General features: G+C 38.8%; 1 protein-coding gene across 3 annotated transcripts in view; it reads left to right on the top strand.

Moving 5' to 3' along the window:
* Nucleotides 1–24,071, top strand: part of LOC127547722 (polyamine-modulated factor 1-binding protein 1-like) — a 39,745-nt gene extending 15,674 nt beyond the window's left edge. The window contains exons 3-10 of one of the 3 annotated variants that reach the window (XM_051974694.1): nucleotides 2,079–2,231; nucleotides 10,584–10,808; nucleotides 17,319–17,549; nucleotides 19,768–19,932; nucleotides 20,511–20,621; nucleotides 21,418–21,544; nucleotides 21,642–21,799; nucleotides 23,174–24,071. In XM_051974694.1, coding sequence (XP_051830654.1) covers nucleotides 2,079–2,231; nucleotides 10,584–10,808; nucleotides 17,319–17,549; nucleotides 19,768–19,932; nucleotides 20,511–20,621; nucleotides 21,418–21,544; nucleotides 21,642–21,799; nucleotides 23,174–23,428 — 1,425 coding nt within the window. In that variant the 3' untranslated portion in view covers nucleotides 23,429–24,071. The remainder of the gene's footprint in view (nucleotides 1–2,078; nucleotides 2,232–10,583; nucleotides 10,809–17,318; nucleotides 17,550–19,767; nucleotides 19,933–20,510; nucleotides 20,622–21,417; nucleotides 21,545–21,641; nucleotides 21,800–23,173) is intronic. The other 2 variants (XM_051974696.1, XM_051974695.1) reach the window with 2 other exon arrangements.
* Nucleotides 24,072–27,352: the final 3,281 nt, after the last annotated feature.

Genomic DNA, 27,352 nt, shown 5'->3' with positions numbered 1-27,352 from the left:
ACTGTATTGTCGGATTAAAGGGTATGCACAGTTTTATAGCTCTTAAGGCATAATTCCAAAATGTTCCTTAGAATGGATAAGTCAATGGATAGTGTTTACAACTCTCCCAACAGTTCACTAGTGACTCTATTTTCCCACATCCCCTCTAGTATTTGTCACTTTCCTTTTCTGTCATCTTAGTCAATCTGATGAGTATGAGGTGGTATTTGAGTTATTTTAATTTATATTTCTCTAAATTATTAGTAATTTAAAGTATTTTTTATGTAATTACTGATGGTTTTGATTTCTTTCTCTGAAAATTGCCTGTTATACATTTCTGCCATTTATCATATGGGGAATGGCTCCTACTTTTATAAATTTGTCTCATTTCTCTTTATATTTGAAAAATGAAATCTTTATCAAAGAAAGCTGCTGCAGAAATTTTTCCCTTTTTTCTATTCTTCTAATTTTGACTTCATTGGTTTTCTAATGAATTAAAAGTATAACTTGGCTACATCAAAAACAAAGCATGCCAGATAGTTCCTTTTTTGACAGAGTTGCTAGATTGATTGATAAGTCAGGGAAATACTAAGATACAATCTACCTAGATTTTATTAAAACATTTGATTGAATCTCACATCTTACATGCTATTCTTTTGGATAAATTGGAGATGTATGGTTAGGTCCAGCATAAATGTAAGACTAAAATGCCTAGATGCAATATGTGTGTGTTTGGATCTGTGAAAGAGAGACAGACAGACAAACAGAGACACAGAGACAGAGGCAGACAAAGTGAGAGACAGAGAGAGTCACATATACACACACATACACACACAATATTCAGTGTCAACTTGAAATGAGACATCTACCAGAGCACTTGATCTATGTGTACATTTTTAGCTTTATCAATGATTTAGATACTAGATCTGTGATCTTGTCAATTACATTATATGACTCAAAGCTGAGAGACCTAACATATAACAAATTCTAGATCCCAAAAGATCCTGAGAGGTTAGAAACATTGAACCATTGGTCTGTTGGGTTTATAAGTTAAGAGAAATTAAGGCAAAAAAACCTACCCTGGGGTTCAAAAAACTTCACAAGTATGAGATGGAAGAGTTGAGTAATGGCTAGGTCATAATTCATATGAAAAAAAGTCTAAGGTTTTTAGTGAATATTCTTCTCAATATGAGTGAATAATGTAATATGGTGGCTAAAAATAGTGCAATCTTGAAATTCATTTAAAGATACAATTTCTGGAGCTAGGGAAAAGGTAAATGAACACTTGAAATAGGAAAAAGAGTGCTAGACTTTCAACCAGGAGGTACCACAAATCAAAACCCATCTTTCATGATTGCTACCAGATAGGTGACCATTATAAATCATTAATTTCTCAAAGCCTCAGTTTCTGCATCTGCAAATTGGGAATGAAAATACCTAAAGTACCTAACTCAAAAAGTTATAAAATTTAAATGAGATCATGTATACAGATGCTATAGAAATACCAATCATGACTATTATTATTATAGATACTTTTTAAAATTATTATTATTATAGATACTTTTTTCTTCCATGATGAGAATATTCCTAAAATACTGTAGTCAGTTCTGACTACCTCATTTTAAGACAAATACACTGGAGAGCATCCAGGGGAAGATCATTAAGATGGTCAAGTCTCAAGGTCATTTCATGTTAAAATCAATTGAAGGAACTGAGAATATTTGGCCTGGAGAAGAGAAGACTTAGGTGGGAGTAAGGAAGAAGAAAAAGGGGGAGCTGCCAGGAGACAGCTTCAGATTCAATGCAAAAGGAGAAATTTTGAATTGTCCAAAAGTGAAATGGGTAGTTTTGAGATGTAGTGTGTTCCTCCTCCCTAGAGTGCAGTTGTATGACTTTTTGTTGGGATCATAGAGGCAATTCCTGTCTTGATAAGACCAAGATTTTTGCGATTCCTGAAAGTCTTTCCAATTGAGATTCTATGATTCTCTAATAGAAAAATGTTGCCCTTCCCATCTCCCCTACCTCTCTAAGCAAACTGAAGGAAGCATTTTCTCATCAGTTTACACCCAATGTTTTCTTTTTGTCATCTGCCTGCCTAGTTGGACAGAGACAGATTGATGAGCAGCCTGAACAGCAAGTTGTGGTCTCTGCAAAGTGATATACAAACTCTACATGAAATCTGCAGGAACCAAGGAAGGACCTTGGAAGTGGAAGAGCTCTCCATTCATGAGATGGAAAGCAATATAAGCCTGGTAAGATCATCTGCCATCACAGGGGAGGAATGAGTCTTGCCTGTGACAAAAAGAATGCTAGAACATATATATACATATATGTATGTATATGTGTGTATACACATGTGTGTCTACTCTGTGTAAAGCTCCATGCTAAATTCTGGGAACACCACAACAAAAATACCCTCAGGAATTTCCAGTCTAATATTCTACTGTCCATCTCCTACATCAAATACATCTAGAACAACTGAAATCTGCTTTCTGGTCCAGGCTTTCCCATGGGCTACACAGCAGACCTTCTGCCTAATATAGTCTATTTATCCTAAATGTTCTTTACAAATCTTCTAAACAAGTCACAAAAATAGAAACACTCCCACCTAATCAGAAGCAGCCTCTTGTACCTTTAGCACACCATATCCTGCCAGGGTTGCAATAGCAAGGATGCCCTGATCCGATCATCCTGCAAGTACCTTTCACAATAAGCTACTTCTAATTGTCCAGACAATGTGTCAATCAATCTAGGTGATTTTGTTTCAGGCTGAGAATCCTTATCTCTTTGGAGTCTTTGGGGCCAATCTTTTAAAAGACCATCAGACAGTCTTCAAGTTTATACAAGCACAACTGGCGGAACCAGGTACCAAACAAATTGTTTGGGGGAATTTTGAGGACCATATTTCATCTCTCCAAGATGGATATTTTTTAAAGTTTCCTTATTTTTTTTGGCAGCTGGATGGTACAGTGAATAGGATTGTCAGGTCTGGAGTCAGGAAGATCTGAATTCAAAACTGGCCTCAAAATACTTTCTAGCTGTTGTGTGATTCTGGACAAGTCATTTAACCCTCTTTGCCTCAGTTTCCTCATCTGTAAATTGAGCTGAGAAGCAAATGGCGAAGCACTCCGGTATCTTTGCCAAGAAAATCTCCCCCCAAAAAAGGTCACCAAGAGTCAGACATGAGTAAAAACAACTAAAAAATATCAAAATTACCAATTAAAACGGACATACATACAGACACATATGCATGTGTTTATGTATGTATACATAAACATATACATAGATAACATATAAGGTTAAAGTTAGGGTGTGAATTTAGGATTAGGATTAAGTTTAGTGTAAGATAGCTATGTGTATATAAGAGACACATGTAAAAAGATTATACATGAATCTATATATGTTATGTACAGCTTAGTTTTTTTTTAATGAATACGATAAATTCAACTTATAGCCTTCAAGCTGTCCTGTTTGTCTATGCTACTTTCTGGCTTTCTTTATGTTCTCTTATTATACTTTTTAAAAAATATATTTTAAAAATATATAAAAAATTTTTTAATATATTTTTTAAAATGTATTTAAAAATATATCTTCTTTTCTTTCTTTTCTTTTTCATCTTTTTAAAAATACCCTCTCCCTAGTCTCCCTCCCTTTCCATCTACCCCACTGGAAAAAAAAAAACCAGCAAAAAAAAAAAAAAAAAAAAAAAAGCAAAGCCTTTATGACAAATAAGCATGATCAAGCTAAACAAATCCCTTGGAGACACTTTGGCTATGTCTCCAAGTTTCATTTTCTTCAAATTGCTTATTTGCCTTTATCACTTTGGTTTTGAATTATTGGGAAACTCGGAGGGGATGTTGATCACAAGGACCTATGGCTGAATCCTAAAGTTATACTCTGGTTTGCCATCTTATCAATAACTGGCCCATTAGAGTTGTCATAAAGTTTCTGGTCTTCTTTAATTGTATGTGTTAGACGGACCAAGGCACTTGCCACCAAAATGAAGAGATGAAAAATTGCTGGTCTGCAATGCTCTGGAAATCTTGCTAACACAAACATTTCTACTTCAGCCAATTGAGCATTTCCACTCTTTTCCCAGGGAGTACCAGTTATAGGAGAAACCCTTCAGTTTTCCTAAAAGGGTTTGAGAAAGGATATGAACTTAATTTCCTTTTCTATTAATATTACCCTCGGTTCCACAATTATATCTAGATTCCTCTGCCAGATGTAGGGAGAGATTTTCATATTGCTGCAGTGAGTTTTACTTATTAAGCAATTCTCTTCAGAGACAGGGAGAATCATGTGACCAAGAGCCCCTGCAGCTCTCTGTCCATACGCCCAGCATTTCCCTTATTCTAATTGCCTGGAAGATGATCCAACAGCATGAAACCACAGTCAAAGCATTCCTGGTTCTTTCCAGCACTTACAGCAGAATTTAAATTGCTTCCCATGTAAGCACAAATAGTTAGATATAGACTTGTATTCATCCTGTCATCTTCTACAGATATGTAATCATGGCAACTGCCACAACTACCTTCCTTTCTTTCTCCATCTGTTTATTTGGGAGCACAAACCTACACTGACAGGCCTCCATTCTGAAAGCCACATACACATATGACCAAGGGCTTTCCTATAGATCTTCTCTCTCCGGTGGAAACTAAAGTTAGGAAAGACTAATGAGGTGAGCTCAGAAGCAAAAGAGATAAGTGCAAATTTCAGGGGAAATAAACAGGAGAAATCTGGAGGTTTTACCTTGAGCTCACAACGTCTTCAATAGAAAACTGAGCCCTAATGGAATAGCGTTTGACTAAATGCTAAATTGGTAAGAATACAAGTCATTCAGAAAGGATGAGAGGGAGGGAAGGAGAGCAATAATTTCAGAGACTCCCAAGCTTAGAAGTCAATAGAGTCTCTGAGCATCAGCTAGAGATGAAAAGCTGTCGACTGGATTTTTAAAGTAAATGGTTTTGAATTTTCTTTCAACAAACATCCATTATTTGTTTGCTGACTTGACAACTTATCTTCTCTCCTTGTCCATAAGCTATATACGCTTCAGGAAGGGATTGACCCAGGTATCTTCCAACTCTGTAATTCTATGATCTATGATCAGTTATAAAGGAGATAGTGTAATAAGGAGATGCTTAAGCAGGAAGAAAAGGTGAATGAGGCTTTTTTCACAGAATTTCCTAGAACATCTTTGGGCCTGATGATTAACAGGAAACTCTCTTTGCTCAGATGTCCACTAGAAAAAGAAATGGCGTAGCAGGGCACATATTGTCACTTCACTAATTGGAGTGTCTTGAGGACGAGATATCAACATGAAACTTGGGAGAATAAACTAGGTAGAGCAGATGCCTTTTTGGCTTTGCGTCTTAAAATGCAGAAATTTATTGAGGACTAAAAGAGGCAAATAGACCTTAGCAGAGGTAATGACAAGTTGATATCATTTGTAACATATAGGGATGAAAAGAGAAAAATGAGCAAACTAGGAAAAATGAAATTCAAGGAAGTAAAATTTTGGCAAGAAAATCTAAAGACCAAAACATATTCCACGGATGCTTTATAAAAAGCAGTTCTTTATACAGGTATGAAGATAAGCTTCATTGTAAAGGGCAGAAGATGCACCTTGCAAGAAACACAAAGGGTAACAGATAAACATTATTTAGTGTTAGGAGGCAAAAGAAGAGCTACAAGGAAAATGTCTCATATTAGGAAGGAAAACTGATAACAATGTCTGCAAAAAGGCAGTAATTTTTTAGTTCTGTCTTAAACAAACTGAGATCAAATAACCAGAAAAGTTACTCCCTATGAAAGAATGGCAGGAAGAATGGTTCGAGTCTTTTTAAAATTTAAGATATAAGCAAATCAGAAGGTTCTGATGACAGACATAAAACCACAATGAAGAAATTGGCAGGTGTTCTCCTGGAATTGCTGTTATTTTTGAGAAGCTAAAAAGGAAGAAGATGAAATAAGCCCCTAAGCATTAGAAAAGTGCAAATGGTATTTTTCAGTTTTTTCAAAAAGGTCAGAAAGGAAACTTCTGGTAATTATGGGAACAGTTAACTTGGAAAAAGGGAAGATACTAAAACTAATCATAAATCAATATCATCCAGAAAAAGCACAAACTGCTGGGGTAACAGGTAGTACGGATCTTCAAAAAGCAAATCACACCAGACCAAATAATTTCTTTTGAAAATAATCATAATGAAAGACCTCTAGCATAAAGAAGAGAAGCAAAAGCCATTTAGAGCCAACAAAGCCGATCTATTTGGGTATCAGAGGGCCACAAGGTTGACTATGCATGGGAACCAGTTCCTGTAGGAAGTCATGATTTAGAGATGGATGCAAGAACTGTCTGAGACCAGATGACTTCTGGAAATGTGGCCTACCTCTGTGATTCTGTGGTTTTGATTCTAAGCACTAATCAAGTTGCTATTAAATTATGTCCAACTTGCTTGATTTCTCCAGATCTCCATTTAAAGGTCAAAATAAAAGCTTATAAAATATTCATATCCTCATTGTATGGAAAGAAAATGTTTCAACAACAAAAGAGTAACAGGAAATGCAATGATGCCTTCAATTATACTTTTCTTTGACTCATATGCAAATTAAATAAAAACAATTCTTTAGCAACCCATTTTCTATTCACTTTGAATTAAGGAAAATAAAAACCTTTTGAACACATGAGAATAAATAAGTAGAAATTTTAAAGGATTCAAATAGAGCCAGGCACTCCTCCAACTCTCCTGAATGTCAATGGTGTCTGAATGTGAAATGCCCTTCTCTTGTCTTCTCCTTATTACTCTGCTATGGGCTGCTCTGTTCCATTCAAAAGAATATAAAACTATCTAAGAAAATGTTTCATGTGGTGACTTGGGAGACAAACACTACAGTTTTTGAGCAGACAGAAATAGTTTCAGAAAGTCTTTATAACAAGTAAGATGGTATAAAATAGACCTCTGCTCCCTGATACAAGGAATGAACTGCTTCTGACCGTCTAGCTGTTTTATAGCATTCTTTGTACCATGATAGATGTCTAAGATGCCATGTTATACTAATCTAGACAAAACTGGAGGCTTTCAATATTATCTCCATGGTAAAAAAAAATCATGAGTTTTTTGTACTTAGTGATTTTAAGGGTTGTCACTATTTGTAGCACTTGCTTAAGAAAGAAAACATGTTCTCTGCTGTCAGAAAACTTCCAAACTTTATTTAAGATATAAACAGATAAAGATTTAGGGTTTATGGAGGAAGTGGCATTTTTCAAAAATAAAATAAAATTTAAAAAGTTTCTACCATCGTTTTTTCTGGATGATAAGAAAGACACCTCTATGCAATGAGGAGAAGGCAAAGCAAAGGAAGGAGAGGTAACAAGATGATATGGGGCCCAGTGTCAGCTTCTAATCAGGCTAAATATGTCCAACTAAGAGCAACCCAGCAAAATCCAATCCAGTTTAACATTGTTGGGGTAACTCTGTGCTTCCTATTACTTAAATTGATCCAAGATCAAATCATTTTAAAACTGAGTCCTTATTGAGTCAAACTCTGAAAGAGAATCAAAAGAAATAAGCTAAGCAAAGGCTTTTCATTAATTTGCAAAGTTTGCAACAAGAAGATATCATCGATAAGTCTTAACTCATTCATGATCCTTTTCCAGGAAGCTTTTCTTAATTTACCCCAACTTTTGATGATCTCTCCCTTACTTTGTAGTCTAGAAGCAATTAAGTACCCATAACCCCATACTATATTTCCAGAGTTGTAGCTGGTATCTGCAAGCTCTCTGTCTCCTTTGCTATTTCTTATCATAGTAGCCTTAAGAACATCCCGTGGTCCTTAGTTTCCTTATACCCTGGTACCATTCTTCTAGTGTTTTTTCCCCCCCACTAAAAAACATTTATTTTCTCTCCCTCCTACCATTGGAAAAAGGAAAAAAAAATCTTTGTTACAAATACGCAGAGTCAAACAAAACAAACTCCACCTTAGCCATGAAAAATATGTCTTATTCTTCAGTTTGTCCATCACCTCTCTGGAGGAAATAGATAACATGCATCTTATCAGTCTCCTGAAACTGAAGTTGGTTATTACCATAATTTGTTGAGCCATTCTCTATTTGATGGACTCCCCTTTAAGTTCTAATTTGGGACTGCTATGAAAAGAGCTACTATAGATATTTTGGTACACCTGAGTCCTTTTCCTCTTTTATCTCTTTAGGTAAGTTGTCAGAACTGCCTCACATTCTCAGGCCATTTCTTGAATAGAATAATTACTACTTTGCCAGAAGCAGTGAGATCATATAATGCCTCTAACTCAATTCAGGTTATTTTACAGCATTCACTGACCCCAAATAGTTTCTACTGATTTCTTGATATCCAGTAGCTCATGCAAGCCAAGAATTAAATGAGCTTTAATTTCAGCGTTCCATTTTGCCTAATTCTTAGAATAATCTATATATTGCTTTTTTCTTTTCTTCCCCTCTCCTTTTTTCCTCCCCCCTGCCTCTCTCTCTCTCTCACTTTAGCTCACTCTCTCATTCAATCTGAAGTACACTTGCCCAAGGAGCCTATTTCTCATGCATTCCCACTTGTTTCTCTCTCTAGGACTGAGCCAAACTGAGATTCTTTTTACCAGCCACCTAAGAAATCCATGTCACTTGTAGTCCTTAAAACTACTAGGGGAAATATTCCACTGGACTTAGAAGTTCATGTATGTAGGCACTTTATCCACAAATACAAATCACAACCCCATCTTATACAGTTCTTGTACATTTCCTCACATAAATCCTCTGGGTCTTTCACACATTTTGCAAGTATCAGAACAGCACTTGGACTCCCTTCCTTCCTTCCCACCATATGACCAGCCCATCTCCTTTCCCAGTCATAGGTGTCCTGCTTGCTCTTTTTTCACAGCTTCTCATATCCAAGTCAGTGAAGATAACATGCCATAGGCTACCTGGGTCCATCATGTATTTTCCCTTTGCCTTGTTGGTCAGCAGTTTACATTGAACTACAATATCTGACAATTCTCTTTTGACTTTCTCATATACTCTATACTCTCAACCCAGCCATCATTCATCTCCTGCAGGATCCAGAGAAGCAGCTCTCATTAGCCATGGTTAACCACCTAACACATACATGTAAATACTGTCATACCAAGAATTTCAGACACTGAAAGGCATAGAGACAGAATTCACCAAATTCACAAAACCTTTGGTCATAATGCTAATGGGACAAAGGTCCTTAGTTCACTCCCTAACAAAATCTATTAGCAGAAATTTCTTTAAATATATGTATATGTATATAGACATGTGTATACACATACACATATGTCTACATTCATATATACAACCATCTGTTGAACACCTATTATGTGCTAGATACTTAGGAAGTTATAAAAAAGTATAAGATGTCATCGCTCCTCATAAGGACTTACAATCTAATAGAAAGCTCAGATGTACATGAATAATCCTAAGGCAGTATATGATGTGATTGACACAAACAATAAATAGTATTGGTCAGAGACCGGGACTGCTGGGTTAATCAGAGAATGTTCCATGGAGTTGAAGTTGAGCTGGGCTTTGTAAGTCGAACATACCACCCTGTTAACCTTAGCAACAATCTTTCAAATGAAACCATTGGTCTTAAAAGAACAATAAAGGTATAAATGGATCCATGCATATGAGAAACAAAACATTTTACCAAGAATGTCATTGTCTCACTGATGAATTCAGGAAAGATTTTATTTTACCTTCTTGCATGAATGGTTAGTAGTCTAGGTTTTAGACACATTTTTGAAACTACAAAGTCAGGCTTTTATTTCTTATCCTGAAGTTCAAGTCCCTCCTCTGATTCCCCATTAATTAGGTGTTCCAGAAGTTACAGAATGTGAATCTCCACCCCTCATCACATAGCCAGTCCCTTTCCTCTAGGAGCTTACAGTTTTTTTGGGGGGAAAGATAGTCCAAAGAGGCAAGGGAGCAAAGTCCAGAGGGCTCTTATTCAAATCTAAAAATCTCCGACCTTGTGGGTCCTAGCCTCTCATTTCTTAGGTTTTAATTTTCTAATTTAAGTTTCCTTTCTCCAATTCAATGTTTTGTAATTCTGTAGAAACTAAATTACCATCTAATTCTCATAATTTATCAATTCTGTGGGAAAAAAACAATTAAAGAACATGGCCTAATAATGATGTGGGTTTAGCGACATCTTTGTGTAGGAAAGAAAATATTCACAAGAAATCTGTGTATGTTTATGTGATATGGTTCATCTTCCCAATTAAATAATGAGTTGGTGGAATACAAGAATCATCTATTCTTTCTTGCATCTTCCATCACATCTAGCACGTGGCTGCATATAAAGGGCTAAGTAAATGTTTTGAATGATGGTGAATAATAACTTCTCTAAAAATTTTTTTTACTATTTTTCTATTCGTCATTAAAATAAGACAATGGCTGTGATGTTAATTTGTAAACCTTAAAGCATTATATGAACATAAGAAATAGGATGAAACTACACTTGTAAACTATCAACCATAATACAAATAGAAGATAGCATTGTTATTTATTGTTATTGTTGGTTGTTATAAGATCGTCATTATTATTATTATTCCAGTGTAAGCAGCAGCTGCAAGCAGAGTTTGTGTGCTGTAACCAGGCCCGTCAGATACAACTCCATCAACTAAAGGAAAAATTGCTGACCCTTCAGCAGGAACTGGAGATTCGCACAGAAGAATTACAGTCTTCTTACTGCTCACTCTTACAGTATCAGTCCATCCTGGATAAGCAGAGCTGTGACCTAGAAATGCTTCACCAGCACTGCCAGATGAAGGAGGATGAGGTATGAATTACAACTGCCATTCATAGAAGCTCCCTCTCCCTTGCCCAGGGCAGGCCTGCTGAAAATCAAGTAATGAGCCCACTGAGCAATCCTACCAATGCTGATTCTCCTACCTGTTCCCTTTTGGCTTGATTTTTAAAGACACAATTGTAGATAAAGATCTGGTACAAAAACTAGAGCTGCATCTCAAAGGGTCATCAAATCCTTTTTTTTTCCAGAAAAATCAGATTAAATCCTCCTAAATGACTAAATTTAGCCATTGGTCAAACAAGTTACACATTAATCAATCCAATTCATAAACATTTATTAAGTACCTACTATGTGCCAGGTCCCTTTCCTTGCCATTAGGACTGGGACAATTGTGTTTAGAAAAGAGACCAGGAAAAAGCTTGGAGCTCCGATCACCTTTACAGACCATTGTGTCATAAACATCCAGGTGCAAGGTCTCGAGCCTTGCTAGGATAATTCCCCTCCTTTTGAGTTTTGCTCCATGCCTTTGCTATCTCCTGAGCTCAACCTTCTTATCTTGAGCCCTCTCCTGTCAGGATTAAGTTATGATTCTTTCCCGGAATTATGGCTTGTCCATCCTCCCAGTGTTCCTGCCCCCTTTATCTGCCGTTGTTTCCCCTATAAGGTTGCATACTCAGGTTATATATCCTGTTTGCAAACCCTAGTTAGCTAAAACCCTATATAAGCTCTCTGCCTCAGTTTGTCTGCACTGAACGCTTTGGAAGCATATTCCCATTCAGTCAGTTAGCTTAAACTCTCCACATTAAAATTAAAAACCGATCTCTAGTTGCCTCCATTTCTCTGGTATTACAATACAAAGACAGTCCTTAGCTTCAAGGAGCTCACAATCTAATGGAGAAAGACAACTGACAAAAGTTGAAAAGATTGGAAAAGGAAAGGGGAAAAGGAAGGTATCCCCAACATGGGAGCATGATACAGAGACCTAGAGATGTTGAAAAACTGAAAATGGAGGGAAAAAACTGTCGAGCTTCCTCCTTAAACAGACTCTGGATACCATGGCCCTGCCCTCCAATCCAACTAATCAGAAGTTCAGAGAGGGCTGAGGAGAAGTGAGAACCAAGCAGATTTAATCTTACCACATAATAAGATAATTCCCAATGATGTATTTCCTAAAGAAAGAAGGCAGATAGGGAGTTCTAGAGAAATCCCAAAGCAGGGTATCTGGCAGGAATTTTTTTAAATACCATAGTTTCCAATAATTGATCTAGGAGAGCAATTTTGGCACCAAATGTTGTGCTCAGAGTAGCCAAATGATGTGTTCGGGATCTAGCACCAAATGTTGGGATTTGATTTGTTTTTGATGATAGCTGCTTTATAATATAGATTGATGTCTAGAAAGACTCTCCCTCTTTTGCCCCAACCTCTTTTCATCATTTCTTATGATACTTTAGAATTTTTATTTTTCCAAATGAATTTTGTTATTATTTTGTTTTAATTCTGTAAAGTATCCCTTTGGTAATTTGATTGATAAGGCATTAAAACGTAAATCAATTTTGGTAGCATTATCATTGTTACTATGTTGGGACAACCCAGCCATGAATACTGAATATTTCTCCAGCTTTACTTCTTTAAGAAGCACATTATAATTGAATCTATACAAATATTTTCTATGCTTTTTGGTAGATTGATCCCCAGATATTTTGCAAATTTTATAGTTATTTAGACTGGGATGTTGGTTTTCTTGCTTCAGCTCTCTACCCCAATCTGTCTTCCACTCAACTGTCAAAATGATTTTCCTAAAATTGAGGTCAACCCACTTCTCAGTAAACTCCAACTATCTCTCTATTACCTCCAGGATCAAATATAAACTCTTCCCTTTGGCATTTAAAGTCCTTTCCTAACTGACCTCTTCCTACCTATCCAGGCTTTTCACACTTTGTAAGGGAGAACCCTCCACCTACTACCATTCAACAATACCTGAATTCCTGCTCTTTGCTGCCCACCACATTCATCTCTACTCTGTTCCTTTCCTGTAGCTCCGTGCCCAGATTTCCCCACCTACTCACCCCCTTAGCATCCACAGCTTCTGTCAATACTCAATTCGAATTTCCCTTCTACAAGAGGCCTTTCCCAGCCCCACTGGGACTAGCACCTTCCCTCAAAGATTATTTCATCCACCCTGTATTTTTCTGGCATGCACATAGCTATTTACATGTTGTTGTCTCCTCCACTAGAATATGAGCTCCTTGAGGGCAAAGACTTTGATTTTCCTTTATAATTTCAGTGTTTTCATAGTTCTTGGCACCTGGCAAGCACTCAATAAGTACTTATTGAGTGACTGACCACTGCCTCTAGAATGGTGATAATGCTTAAAATGTATAGATTTTAAGGAGCGGTGTTCAGAAGAAGAGAAGGGGAGGGGATTAGCACTACTGACCAGAGACAAAGAAAGTAAAGGGAATAGGAAAGGTAAGCAGTGAAAAGAGGCAAATAAGTCCCAGAGGGTAAATGTTATCTACTCAATGATTTCAGAACACTATTTGCAAAACTGGGTTAAATCTGAATGACTCAAAGGGGCTGATTTCATTGACAGAAACTATGCTTCCCACAAGATACCCTAACTGAGATAAAGTGACCCTGGCCCGAACAAATGAGTAAAAGGCTAAAGAGAGATTCAAACAGATACTTCCAGGCATTCTGCCAAGTTCCTCAAACTGAATTCCTCTGAGCACCAAAGTGCAAAGCTGTCTGAATTTCAAATGCCCTTCTCCTCTCCTCTTTACACAGTGATCACCTTGAACACAATAATTCCTGAAATGTAGCACAAATAAAGGATGGCCATATGGAATCAGTTTAGACTGTCTGATTTCATTTGACTATCAGAGTTCTTCTCAGAATTATTCAGACTCATGAACCCATTCATGAAGTCTTCCCAAATCATACGGTTTATATTATTTCTCTCCTTACTCTGAATTTCTATGGTACTTAATATGTCTGTCTCATACACCTTAGCACTTAAAGGATCATAGAACCATAAGATTTAAAATGAGGGATAGAGCATGTCTTCATATACACCTATCGTTATACATCTCTTTCTCTTTCCCTCCATCCCTCAGAGAGAGAAAGATGATGAAACAGACAGATAGACAGAGACAGCAGAGGGGGGGGGGGGAGAGAAGAGAGAAAGAGAAGGAGAGAGAGAGAGAGAGAGAGAGAGAGAGAGAGAGAGAGAGAGAGAGAGGAAAAAGAGAGAGAAGAGAGAGAGAGGAGAGAGAGAAAGAGGAGATAGAGAAAGAGAGAGGGGAGAGAGGGGAGAGAGGGAGAGAGAGAGAGAGAGAGAGAGAGAACTAAGATATTGGAAAAGTTTTCATGGAGGATGGCTTAAGCTTGAAAGAAACCAGATATATTGGGAAGGGAATGAATTTCAAGTATAGGGAACAGCTAGTGCAAAATGAGAGATGAAGTGTGTGCAAAACAATCAGGATTGTGTAACGTTTCACAGTGTGCAAAGAAGAGAGTAAGATGTAATGAAGCATGGGACCAGGTTATGAAGAGATTTTTTTTGAGACTAGGTCTCCCCATCTTGTCCAAGCTGCAAGTATGGCAGCCACTCAGGCCCCAGCCTCCGAGGGTCAGCACAGAAGCTTTGACCTGCTCCATTTCTAACCTGGGCCAGTTCACTCCTCCCTAGGAGGTAGTTCCCTACTCCAAGGACCTCACTATATTAATGCCAGACTCAGTGTACACATCCAGCAGCTCTGAACTTGTGAGCTCAAGCTACCCACCAGCCTCAGTCTTTCTAGTAACAGGGGTTACCGGCATATACCACTCTGCCCACCTGTGAAGAACATTTAATAGTAACAGAAGAAATGACATGTTGTTCCTCTAGGCAATAGGAAGTCAGTAGAGTTGGTGGGGAGGGAGAGGAAGAAAGGTATAATAGGATTGGGCCTTCCCTTTGGAAAATTCAAACTTGAGTGGGGAAGGGCTTGAGTCAGAAGGACCAAATTGGAAGCTATTACAATAGTCCCATCAGGGCCTGAACTATGGTGGTGGCTGTGGGGCTATAGAGGACATAGACCAGAGATCTTGTGGAGACAGAAATGACAAGATTTGACAAAAGGTTGAATATGTGGGGTAAATGAGAATGAGGAGTCAAGGATGTCACCAAGATTGTAAACCTGTAAAGTGTGATAATAAGAGGGAAGTCTGAAAGAAAGGTGCATGGAGGCTTTGTTTAAGATGCTCTGATGTTTCCCCAGGGAAATCACAATAAGCAGCTTGTGAGGCTGAAGCTCAGAGAGCTCAGGAGAGAGATAAGGACTGAATTCATAGACCTGGAGTCATCTACAAAAGATGGCAACCCCAGGAGGTAATGTGTCCATCAAGAAAAGGAGTATAGCGAGAAAAGATACAGGAGTCCTGGACAGAGCCTTGGTGTATACCCACAGCCAGTCAGTGTGAGATGAATGGTGTCCGACAGGTAAAAGGACAGTGTCCTGAAAACCCATAGAGTTCTCAAGTGAAGGTAACTTTTTTCAGTGAATCTGGTTGAAGAGAGAAGAGAGAGTTAGGAGAGTGGTTACTGGGCTGGAATGATCTAGTGAAGACATTTAAGGATGGTGGAGACTTTGACATGTTTGGAGGCAAAAGGAAAGAACAACTAGATAAAAATAATTATGGAGATCAGAGAGGACAATATGATGGAAAAGATAGGAGGGAATGGGAATAAGGGTGTAAGGAGACAAGGCTGGATTTGTTGTTATGAAGCAACTTTTTCATAAAGACTATGTTGAAGGTGGTGGAGGGACAAGCCAAGATGCTGGATTTGGAATAAGGTGTGTACATCCCAGGACCTTCTAAAACTACTCCAAAGATCTAGAAAACATCCCTGCCTGACTAGGATTTCCTAAGAAATCATAGTGAATCATTTTTCCAGTCGAGGTCAGTATCAGGAGACTAAGAGCTGTAGACTGGGTATAGTCAGGAGTGTACCACTCAGAGCTCACAATGCTGAGACTGAACTGGGTCCTGCAGCTCTCTATCCAGCACAGACAGACCTGACTCCGTACAACAAGGAGAAAATGCTAAATGGCATTGCTCTTGCTCGTTCCCCAGAGCTGAGTCCAGGTCTAATGCAGGGGGTTGGGGGGGGGGGGGGAACCTGTGTCTACATTTGGCCAGCCAGGGAAAGGAGCAGATGTGGGAACCTTTGCCAAAGGGTGGCAAACATAGACAAGAAGCAGACACAGAGGGGCAGCTAAGTGGTGCAGTGGCTAGACCACCCTTCAGAAGGACCTCAGTTCAAATCTGGCCTCAGACACTAAACAGGTCCAAGCTGTGTGATCCTGGGCAGGTCACTTAATCCCAACTGCCTCAACAAAAAGAAAAAAAGTAGGCACAGAAGTGAGCAGCAGATGCGTGGCTCTGTACCAGAGAGCCCAGTTTGGTCTGAGCCCAAAGGAGAGACTACAATTAGTTATTCTGACAATGGGGTGAGTGGTGAGAATAGGAGATGCAGAAAGAAACTCTTGGGAGGATATAGCAAAAATCTACATAGAATCACTTCCTAAGATAGTTATAGTGAGAAGAGGGAAAAGTTGATAATTCCTGTGAAAATCCCACAGCTACCCTGCCCTTGTTTTCTCCTCTCAGATCCAAATCATCACTGCATACTGAGAATTTAAGCTCTGAATTGTCTATTGAATCATCAACTCTGTAGATAATTTATTTATATTTATTTTTAATCTGATGTTGATGTTTTCATTGGCCCATAATCTTGGGCCTTTTCATGTCTATTGGTATAATCCATGGAGCCAGAGTAGCACATCTTTCCATTTCATTTCTTGATAATCCATTAGTCACTAAACAGTTTCTGTCCCCGTTAATAAGCAACTTTTCCTACACTTCAAAAACTTGAAGTCATTTTACTGTCCATTTCCTAACTTAAAACCATCACAATAATCTAATCTCTTTTGCCAAATTAAACAATTTTGAACTTCTAGCTGATCTGATTTTTGTTTCTGAGTCTGGACTTACTTTTGGACAATCTTAAGTTTCCTCTGGGTAACATTACAATTTTTAAAGCTTTACCTTTCTAAAAGTATGATAAGTTTGATTGCCCAACTCACAAAGTCACAATATGGTTTTGCTGAAAAAGTCATCCATAAACTTTTCAATCCGAGAGATAATACAAACAGCTAATATTTATTATATCTTTCCTGTGATCATTCATTCAACAAGATTGATTAAGCACCCACCATCTTCCAGGTGCTGAGCTAGGAAATGGGGATGTATACGATAACCCTCAAGTTAAGATTTGGGGTGGGGCTCACAAAATTTAATCACAAGATTTAGTTTAGATAGTTTGATAGTTTATATAGTTTAAATGTAATCAAGTAATTCAGTGAATACAGTATACTCAATGATCTTTGGGTTTCAGTCATTCTTATTTGGAGTTTTGTATCATTCATCCATCCATCTATTCATTCAATAAATACTTAAGGAATACTTAATATGTATAATTCTTCATACTAACAGGTCACAATCTATGAGGAAGTGATGGAGAAAAATAAAGAAGATAATGTAAGACTGCAGGAGAAACTCCAAATATCTCAGGAACAACTTGCCTTGGCTGAAAACAGGATCACCTCCCTGGAAAGCAGTTTGAATCTTTACAAGGATAAGTATCAGGCAGCCGTGAATAGCCTTGAATTGCTGGAGTGTCAAATGAAGGCCTTAGAAGGAGATGTCAAAATCATCTCCACTCAGGTACAGTATACACCACAGCCATTCACAGCAATCAAACCCAAAGAAGTGTTGGGGACATGAGCAGAATGCAGGGATCCTAAGTTGTTGCTTAGGACAAACTCCATAATTATTACAAGGCGGGAAAAGTCATCAAACCTTCTGTCAGAAAAGCCTGTCCTTGAATTGTCAAATTTCAGTTTTGAACTGGAGCTCTATGCTCTCAAAGTGGTTAAAATTTCTTGCTTGAGTCTGCCTGCTTATTTCAAGAATCCCTACTGTAGGAAGGGCTGTCTTAACCAATTAAAGAATAAAGAAAATAATTTTTTAAATGTCCCCAAATCTCCCATATCCCCATAGAAAAGAAGCAAGATCCTCCACCAATGCAGTTTAACATGAATTAGGGAAGAAACCACAAGAGATGAACAGAGTAAACAGGAGACAGAACTGAACAATTCCTGTATCATCTTCTCACTTTCTCAACTAAAATCCCGTCAATTTGGGAAAGCCTTTTACCTTCTCTGTGCTTCAGATTAACTAGTAATGAATTGGTAATGATTTATCAATCATTTAGCAAAATAGAGATAATAGTACATACAACCAATTCTTGATTGTCTATCTATATATTATCTACTAAGAAATTCTCTCTTTAGAGTATTCTTTTCACCATACTCCTGGGCTGCTTCCCCTTACTATACTATCTAATGAATGCAAAATAATTTTTAAAATTAACCTAAGTAAAATATAGTAAGGCAAGCCAATTTCATTGGGGGTAGATGAGGCAAAATAGCCATACCTTGAAATCCAAAGTGATAGATAAATACTAGTAAATAATATTAAATAACTTGCCATTATTTACTGGATACAACCATCTCTCTTCCCTACAAATCTAATAGAAAATTAGTCTTCATCAAGCATTTCAGATCATCTAGAAAAAGATAGTAAGAAATGCTAGCTCACAAATTTAAAAAGTACCTATTTCTCCCATCTCCTGCCTATCTGGATAGTAGAGGCATGGCACCCTCCACTCAGTGAATGACTGGGAACTCCTGTAAAACCAATCCCACATTCCCTTCCACCCAATATCTTATTTCCATCCCTCAACTTTCCCACCCCAAAGTTTCTCCCTAACTCCATCCAGTCTCTCTACTGTGCCCTCTGGAATGCCATAAGCAACCTTCATCTTAAATCCTTTCTTCTCCTCCTCCTTGCATCTACTAGCTCTTCCTGAAACCTTCCCCCAATGATACAGCCCACCTGGCCACCCTCTCTATTATTAGATACACCTTTATTCATTCTCAGGTTGAGGAGGAGGAATCTGGAGTACTCCTTGCTCCCTATCACAGATTCTCCCCCCTCCTCCATCACTCAGTATTGTCTCTTCCTTTGAGGTTCATGTTATTCATATCTACCACCCAATCAAAATCTTGGCACTGTTGCCTATAGGCCCTGTCCTTCCTCAGTGAGTTTGATACCTGGCTCTCAATTTTTCCCTCTTATCCTCATGCTATGAACTTCGACATACATATTAATTCTCCTTCAAATTTCCTAACCATTCAGTTCCTCAGCCCACTTAGCATCCATGAGCCACTAGTGCATCCTCCCAACTTCAGCCACATACAAGGACAGTCACAACCCATGAACATGCTGCCAGTCTGTTAATCCACAAACATTGATTAAGCTCCTGTTGTGTGCCAGACATTGGGCTAAGTGCTGGGTATACAAAGAGAAGCAAAAGACAGTTCCTGCCCTCAAGAAGTTTACAAACAGATGAGAAATTAGGTACATCAGGTACATCCCACAGAAATGGACTTCCATGCTTAAGAATTCTGCAATTGCCTCATCTGACCACGAGTTGTTGGCCTTTCATCTCAGTCTTCCCATTCAAAATCTTACTTTCAGCCTATTCTATGAACCCCAATCACTCCATCCCTCTGTTCTCTCCAAGCCATCTCCCCTCCATTGACTGTTCTCTCCTCTTCTCCTCTACTTGACCTCTTGGTTAACTACTTCAGCCCTTCACTATCCCCTCTCTATCCCTAGCCTTCCCTCTGTTAATTAGATCCTAATTGTCCTGCATACAATTTGCTTTGGATATCTTTATTGATTTATTGATGATGTATATTATTATTGAGTGATGTATGGATGAAGATACAAGATTTTTTGCCCTTAAACAATTACATTCCCCCTAAATATATTTACAAAACCAGCATATGATTCTCTTTCCTTCTAAAAATACCAGGGAGAAGATGGCAAGAAGGATCAGCCAAAGGAAAGAACTACAGAATGTTTACTCTATGAGCTGAAGGAGACTCAGAAGCGCCTGCACGATGCATTGAAAAATGGCACTGAACAGGAAGAAGTTCTTCAGGAGCTTCGCCATAAGCTCATTTGCAGCAATCTTAAAGTAAATGGGCAGGGAGACTGTTTCTACTAAAGCAACTTTCACAAAAGAGAAAAAAATTGTCAGGGATAAAAAAAGCAAATTGAGGGTAGACTACCTCACCCAATGATCCTCAAACACTGTATTGTAATGGCACGTCTCCATTTGCTCTGGTCCACACTCTTGTGCTCAGACCCAGCATGTCTGGCCTGTTTCCCTTTCTGATCAGAAATGTCGAGCTCTTGTACCACTTAGGTTGGTATATGTCGCTGCTACTCATATCCACCCTAAACCTTTCCTTTACCCTCTAGGCCATAGGCAACTATATCATGTGGCCTCAAAAACATTTATACAGCATTTTATAATTTACAAAGCACTCTATACATCTTATCTCTTTTGATCCTCTAAACAACCCTTTGAGGTAGATATTATGATGTTATTACCTACTAGAAATCAAAGGAGAATTAAAGAACTTGCCCACTGTCACCCAGCTGGCAGAGACAAAGACTCAGCCCCAGATCTTCTGATTCCCAACCCACCCTTTGCACAATACCATTTAGTATTTTGATTATGTTCTATACCTGAGCTGTGTCCATTTTCAGATATTGGATCATGAAGAGACTCTGATAAAATTAGAAGTGGACTTTGCTACCTATAGAATGTCCCACAGACAACTTTTCTGCCCTCCAGATGAGTCAGAGGATATCAAACAGGTGGGACGTCCTCGTTGGAAAATTTCCACCCTATTTGAAACTGAGGATTAAAAGTCAGGAATTGGAATGCGGATAGAAATAGAGAGTCACACACATCTATGTAAATATATGTATATATATATATACACACACACCTTTGCCTATATCCTACAGTACTCAGCACTTAAGTCTCAGTTGGGATTAGGCGAGAAAGTGGAGAAATGGATCAATACAAATCCATCGCTAAAATTGGGAAAACAGCTCACAATCCCAAAAGAAAACATTCCTGTATATTATAATCCCTCCACATTAGGGCATCAGATCCCTTCTTCTTTGTTTGCCTTTCCATGTGATGCAATAGTATTTAGTTGGCTGCTCTTTGAAGCTAAGGCTAAAGAGAGACAGGAAAAAGCCATCTTATAATTAGTGGTAAGGTGGTAAAGGCTTAACAACTAGTTCTCAAGAACAAAGTGGGTTCCCCACACTTTTAAGATTAATCTGCATTATTAACACTTTTTGTCACTTTCTTCAAAATAGACAATCAACAAAACAAATCAAGCTCTAATTTACAGTGTTTACCAATTTACAAGGTGTAAATGCTCACACCGACAATTTTACAGCAAGCTCTCACAAGTGGTATGAGATATATTCCAGCACATCCCTGGTTGTATCCCCCCTGCCGGGGATGGGTGAGATTTTTCTCTTGCAGGTGGTCTGTAAGCCAGAAGTCAAGTCCTTCTTTTTCTAGACCCATGTCAGAAAGAGTGTCTTAACCTGGGGAAAACCACCCATTGACCTACAGTTATACTGTGTCTAGATCTTGGCACATCTTGAAGAGCAGTGTGAATACCAATGCCTCCGGGTAGAAGAGCACCAGTACCTTCTGAGGGACATGAAGAAAGAACTGGAAAGAGTGTCAGAGCAGAAGAAGAAGATCATGAAGGGTAAGCCTGGGGGGGAGGGAGCGGAAAGCTTCTCAGCGAGGGGCAGCGGGACAGATGATGCGAATGGGGCGTCATGGGTGGTCTTGTCCTATTGTAGACCTCATGAAGCTGGAGTTAGACATGCACAACCTTTTGCAAGAGACAGCCACCCAAACAGAGCGTAAGGATGGAGAAATGAAGGACCTAAAGGAACACATAAAGAATCTGGAGGGCCAACTGAAAGAGTCCCAGACACTCTGTTTAGAGAAGGAAAAGGTAAGGCAAGAAGCATTGAGATGCCGCAGAAGGGGGAAAATTAAGGAGATACGAGAGGAAGGGGAGAGTCCGAGGATTTCTTTAAATGCTCATCATTAACATAGATGGCAAATATACTGTAATCAGGGTCTGATGAGAGAGATTAGAGGATGGCCAATGGGAACATAAACTCATTGAGGCCACTGATATTCCTAGTACCTCTTCTCTCTAAGAACCATATATTGTTTCTTCTTTGCATTCAGCTTCATCAATTATCTAAATCTTTATTCTCTATTTGTGGGTTTCCGCACTAGAATGTAAGTCCCTGCAGATGAGGATTTGTTTTATTCTTTGTCTTAGTATATAGTAGCTGGCACATTGTAGGGTGCTTAATAACTGGTTATTGATTGATGGATATATAGCAGGCTTTTAATGAATATTGGTTAAATTGAAGGAAGAACACTCAATAATATTTATTAGTTAAGAAAGAGATTCTTGGAGGGGCATCTAAGTGGCGCAATGGATAAAGCACCAGCTCTGAAGTCAGGAGGACCTGAGTTCAAATCTGACCACAGACACTTAACACTTCCCAGCTGTGTGACTCTGGGCAAGTCACTTAACCCCAATTGAGAGAGGGGGGAGGGAAGAGAAGAGAGAGGAGAGAGGGGGAAAAGGGGAGGGAGGAAGAAAGGGAAAAGAGGGAAGAGATGGGAAACAGGAGAGAGGAGAGAGGAGAAAAGGGAGAAAGGGGAGAGAGGGAAGAAAGGAGAGAGAGGGAAGAAAGGGGAAAGAGGGAAGAGATGGGAGAAAGGGGAGAGAGGGAAGAAAGGGGAAAGAGGGAAGAGACGGGAGAGAGGAGAGGAGGAGAGAGGGAAGAAGGGAGAGGGGAGAGAGAGCACTTCTTCCTTCCACCATAAAGAGCAAGATGAGAATACTACCAAAAAGCACTACTAGCTAAGGATCTACCATATCATTCTTTTGTTTTGTTTTTGTTGTGGCAATTGGGATAAAGTGATTTGCTTTACAGGGTCACATAGTTATGACGTATTAAGTGTCTGAGGCCGGATTGTAACTCAGGTCCTCCTGACGTCAGAACTGGTGCTCTATCCATAGAACTATCTAGCTGCCTCCATATCATTCTTTAAAGACATTTCAGTGGGGAAAAAAAGCTTTGTTTTTTAAGACATCTTGGTGGTGAAAATATTTCTATGATTAACATCATTAAGGATTTTGACTGATCTTTTAAATCATATACAGATGCAAACCACACAAAGTGAAAACATTCAACATTCTTGTTCAATATAAATGTTAGTATTTAACTCAACAGATATTTTTAAGTGCATATTGTGTGCAAGGCCCACCCCGATCACAATGCTGCTCCTTTGGTCTACTCAGGTCATTCAGGAGAAAGACGAAGACCTATGTCAAAAAAAGCGGGAAATGATTGAAATGCAAAATACTCTTGAAGCAAAGGACTCAGATTTACAGACGCAAAAGGCCAAAGTGGAAGAGGTAGAGGATGCCCTCCAGGTGTTGAAGGATAAAGAGGAAAAATGTGAGACTCAAAATGCTGCCCTGGATGCTCAGATCCAGCAGCTTCAGTGTAACCTGCATGAGACCCACCAAGGACAGCTGATAATGGGTGAGTGACTTACAGAACGAGCAAGACTTGTAGAACAGTAAGCAACTCTCCCAATAAAACACTAACTCACATTTTTTATAAAGCTTTCATGTTTACAAAGGACTTTCCTTACTATAGCACATGAGGTAGGCCACCTAAACAGCATCCCCATTTAACATATGGAGAAACTCAGATCAAGAGAGGCTCCATGATTTATCCAAGTTTACTAGCATTTTCTTCTCTTCCCTTAGAGTCTTAATTCCACTCTCATCCACTCGACCTTTGCTTACCTCTCACTCTCTGTGATCTCACTTTATGGAGATTAAGACTGACCATTCTGAGTGTCCTCAAGAGCCCCCCTACTTCACCTCAACATATCACTGTCTTCATTCCCATTTTCCCAGTATTGCAGGAAAAGCTTCCATCTTCCACTCTAAAACTAACTCTCTTCCTGTCTACCACCGATTCAGTCCAATGATCACATTCAAGGATCATTCTTTCCCACTGTTTAAACAACAATACAGTTTAGAACCTAATTGTTCTCCACCCCTCTTCAAAAAAATAAACAGCCCTTTCTGAGTTTTTCATTTCTGACATTTCTCCCAAGCTAGAAACCTTGAAACCATGTCTTGAAACAGTCTCTTCCTTGTCCTGTTGGCTACTAAATCCCACTTCTTCCTTTACCATCTCTTTCAAATTAATTGTTGTTGTTGTTCAATCACTTCAGTTTTGTCTGACTCTGCATGTCTCCATTTGTGTGTTTTCTTGACAAAGACACTGGAGTGGCTGGCCATTTCCTTCTCCAGCTCATTTTACAGAAGAGGAAACTGAGGCAAGCTGGGTTGGATGAGTTGCCCAAGGTCACACAGTTAGGAAGTGCCTGAGGGTGAATCTGAACTCTTGAAGATGAATCTTCCTGCTTCCAAACCCAGTGCTCTATCCACTGTTCTGTTCTTCCTGTCACTGCTTTAGCCATCTGATCCATTCACCGTGGTAGACTGCCTCTCTACCTCCAGTCTCCTGGCACACAGACCCTTCTAAAGCATGTTTAAGAAACAAGATTGGTTCCCTGTTTCCTCGTGCATAGAATCCACAGTCCTCTGAACCATTTCCAGGATCTTCCATGATTCGCTTCATCCTATCCATTCAGTTTCATTTTCCAAGACTTACCATCAAACACTTCACTTCCATTCAGACTAATTTGACACTGCCTCCTACACATAATATCCATTACCACTTCATGCTTCCACTATTATCTCCCAACATACACATACTCCTCCAATCTTGGCCATATTTTTAAAATGCATTGATTAATTAATAGTCTTGACACATCAGAGACTTCCCTTTACAAAATATATTTCGGAGGGAAGGAAGGGTTGATTACAGAAAGAAGGAATGATTCCAGAAACTCTGGTCATATGGCACAAACTTTGACTATTGAACTTGACCTAAATTCTGTTGCCCCTCTCTGTTGGCCGTTCACATTGTTGCAGTCACTGTCTATAATGTTCTTTTACCTCTGCTTTCTTCATTCAGCATCAGTTCATAGAAATATTCCCATTTTTCTGTAAATTCTTCATATTTGTCTATGTTTTAGGCACAGAAAAATTCTGTTACACTCATATGCCATAATTTGCTTTAGCTGGGCACCAATCATTAGGTACCTGGTGATTCCAGTTTTTTTGTTTTTGCAAATAATGCTGCTATTCATGTTTTTATACATATAGGTCTTTCCTTCAATCTTGTCAATCACCTCGTTGAGCTATAGTTCTAATAATGAATCTCTGGATGAAAGGGTACAAATAAATTAATAAATTTTTCTCACATGCTTCATAATCGATTTTCAGAATAGAGTGGGCACTCCATCAGCAGTGAATTAGTATAACTGTCATCCCATAATCCCTCCCACATTTTTCCTATCTTTTGGCATTTCTGCTAGTTTGATAGATATCTGGGTAGTTTTTGTTTGCATTTCTCTGATTATTGGCGAGTTGAAATGGTTGGGTTTTTTTAGGTTGCTATTAATTGTGCATATTTCATCTTTTGAGGACTATTTATGTCCTTCATCTATATTTATTAGGGAATTCAAATGGTTATTGATAATTTGTGCTTCTTCTTAAAACTCTTCATTTTTAAACCACTTATCTATTAGGATACTATCCATCTCTATCTTCTCTGCACAAAAGGAAGATATAATATCTTCTCTAACTCTCCCAACTCTACTTTGAATTCCTGTTGCGCTTATTAAATGATCCCCCAGGTTAGGATTTAACTGATTTCCCTTTGTCCTATAGGTATTACGTCTGTCTGTCCAATGATAGATAGTGTTAAGTCTGTGAGGGCAGGGTCCATGTTTTTTTCATTTTCTCTTCCTCCCCAACACAGCTTCTCCCCACCTGCCCAGTACCTAGCCCAGGGTTAATAACAAAGGATGCTGATAATAGCACCCTTTCAACCAATTTGAATCAGATATGGGCAATCCATACTTCATAATCTCAAGCTACATTAAGAATAAGGAATGGGATGGTCCTCTGACTACATCTAAAGTATTGTGTTCAGCTGTCTGGGAAGCACATTTTAGGAAACTGGAAGACCAAGATGGTGTGGGAATTAGAGACCTTGCCATAATAGAGGACTGGTTGAAGGACCTAGGGATGTTTAGCCTGAAGAAGAGAAGATTCAAGAGGACATGATCATTGTCTTCAAGTATCTGAAAAGCTGTCACGTGGAGAGAGAATTAGACTTCAATTATGTTATGTTTACTTGTGTCTGTGTTTCTCCTAGTAGAATGTAAGCTCCTTGAGGGCAGGAACTGTTTTCATTTCTGCCTCTATATCCACAGTATCTTACAAATACAAGGTGCTTTGTAAATCTTTGTTGAATTGAATTTACGACAGCTGCATTTCAGCCAAACTGCCATTCCCTGAATTGATCCTCTCTCTCCAGCTTCTATGTGCTCGCTCACACAAGCCAATCTCCTTCCCTGGAATGCATTTCCACCTCCTCTCTACATCTCAGAATCTTTATCTCCAAGACTCAACTCTGAAGCCTGCCTTGATTCCCCTCAGTCTTCCCCTTTCCTTGTATTATACTTATCTGTATAGACTGTAAGCTCCTTGAGAGCAGGAATTCTAATTTTTTTCCTTTTGTATCCCCAATGCCTTGCACATAGTAGGGCAGCTTAATAAATGAATTTTGAACTGAATTTAATTGAGTTGAATTGACTTGTCCCACTTGGTCCCAGAGGACAGAACTAGGATGAATGGGTGGAAAGTACAAGAAAGGCAGATTTCCTTTCAACAGAAGAAAAACTTCCTACCAATGTCCTTTTGGACATTGTCTCTATTTTGTCTCTATTTCCTTTTTTATGCAATGGTCTGTTCTAGGAATTAGTGAGTTCCCCTTCAGTAGATGTCTTTAAGCCAAGGTGAAATGAAGCAAGATAATCAGGGATTCCTGCTCATCCATGGATTGAACTAGATGAACTCTGAGCTTCCTTCAAATTCTGCAATTCTATTATTCTGCGATTCCTTTCTCTCACTTGAGACTAAAAGTGATTCTTTTACTGTTTTCCTATAGCTCAGCAACTGACGTGCGTTGAAAAGAAGGCATCCATGCTAAAGGATAACCTAGACCTTTCCCAGCAGAAGCTGGAAGATCAGATAGATGAGAACATGGAAAAAACTGAGCTTATCAAAAAGCTATCCTGTGAGCTCAAAAGACGACAGGACGATAAATCCACTGTAGTGAGTCTCCTGGAAGCAGAAAGGTACTAGAACAGTTACTAAGGACGGGGAGCACAATATCTCCCGACATAATGTTGAAAAAGGGAGCACTTTAGACATTGATAGCTGCCACAAGGACTTACTCACATTTGGGGAAATTGTCCCAAAATTTCTAATTCTAAGGCTATCCAATTGTTTGTGAAGTCAGCTTTCAGCTCTGTAGACACT

The sequence above is a fragment of the Antechinus flavipes genome, chromosome 2, assembly GCF_016432865.1.
Source record: "Antechinus flavipes isolate AdamAnt ecotype Samford, QLD, Australia chromosome 2, AdamAnt_v2, whole genome shotgun sequence".
NCBI classification, from domain to species: domain Eukaryota; kingdom Metazoa; phylum Chordata; class Mammalia; order Dasyuromorphia; family Dasyuridae; genus Antechinus; species Antechinus flavipes.
The sequence above is the reverse complement of the archived record's forward strand: the minus strand, read 5'-3'. Positions and strand labels throughout refer to the sequence as shown.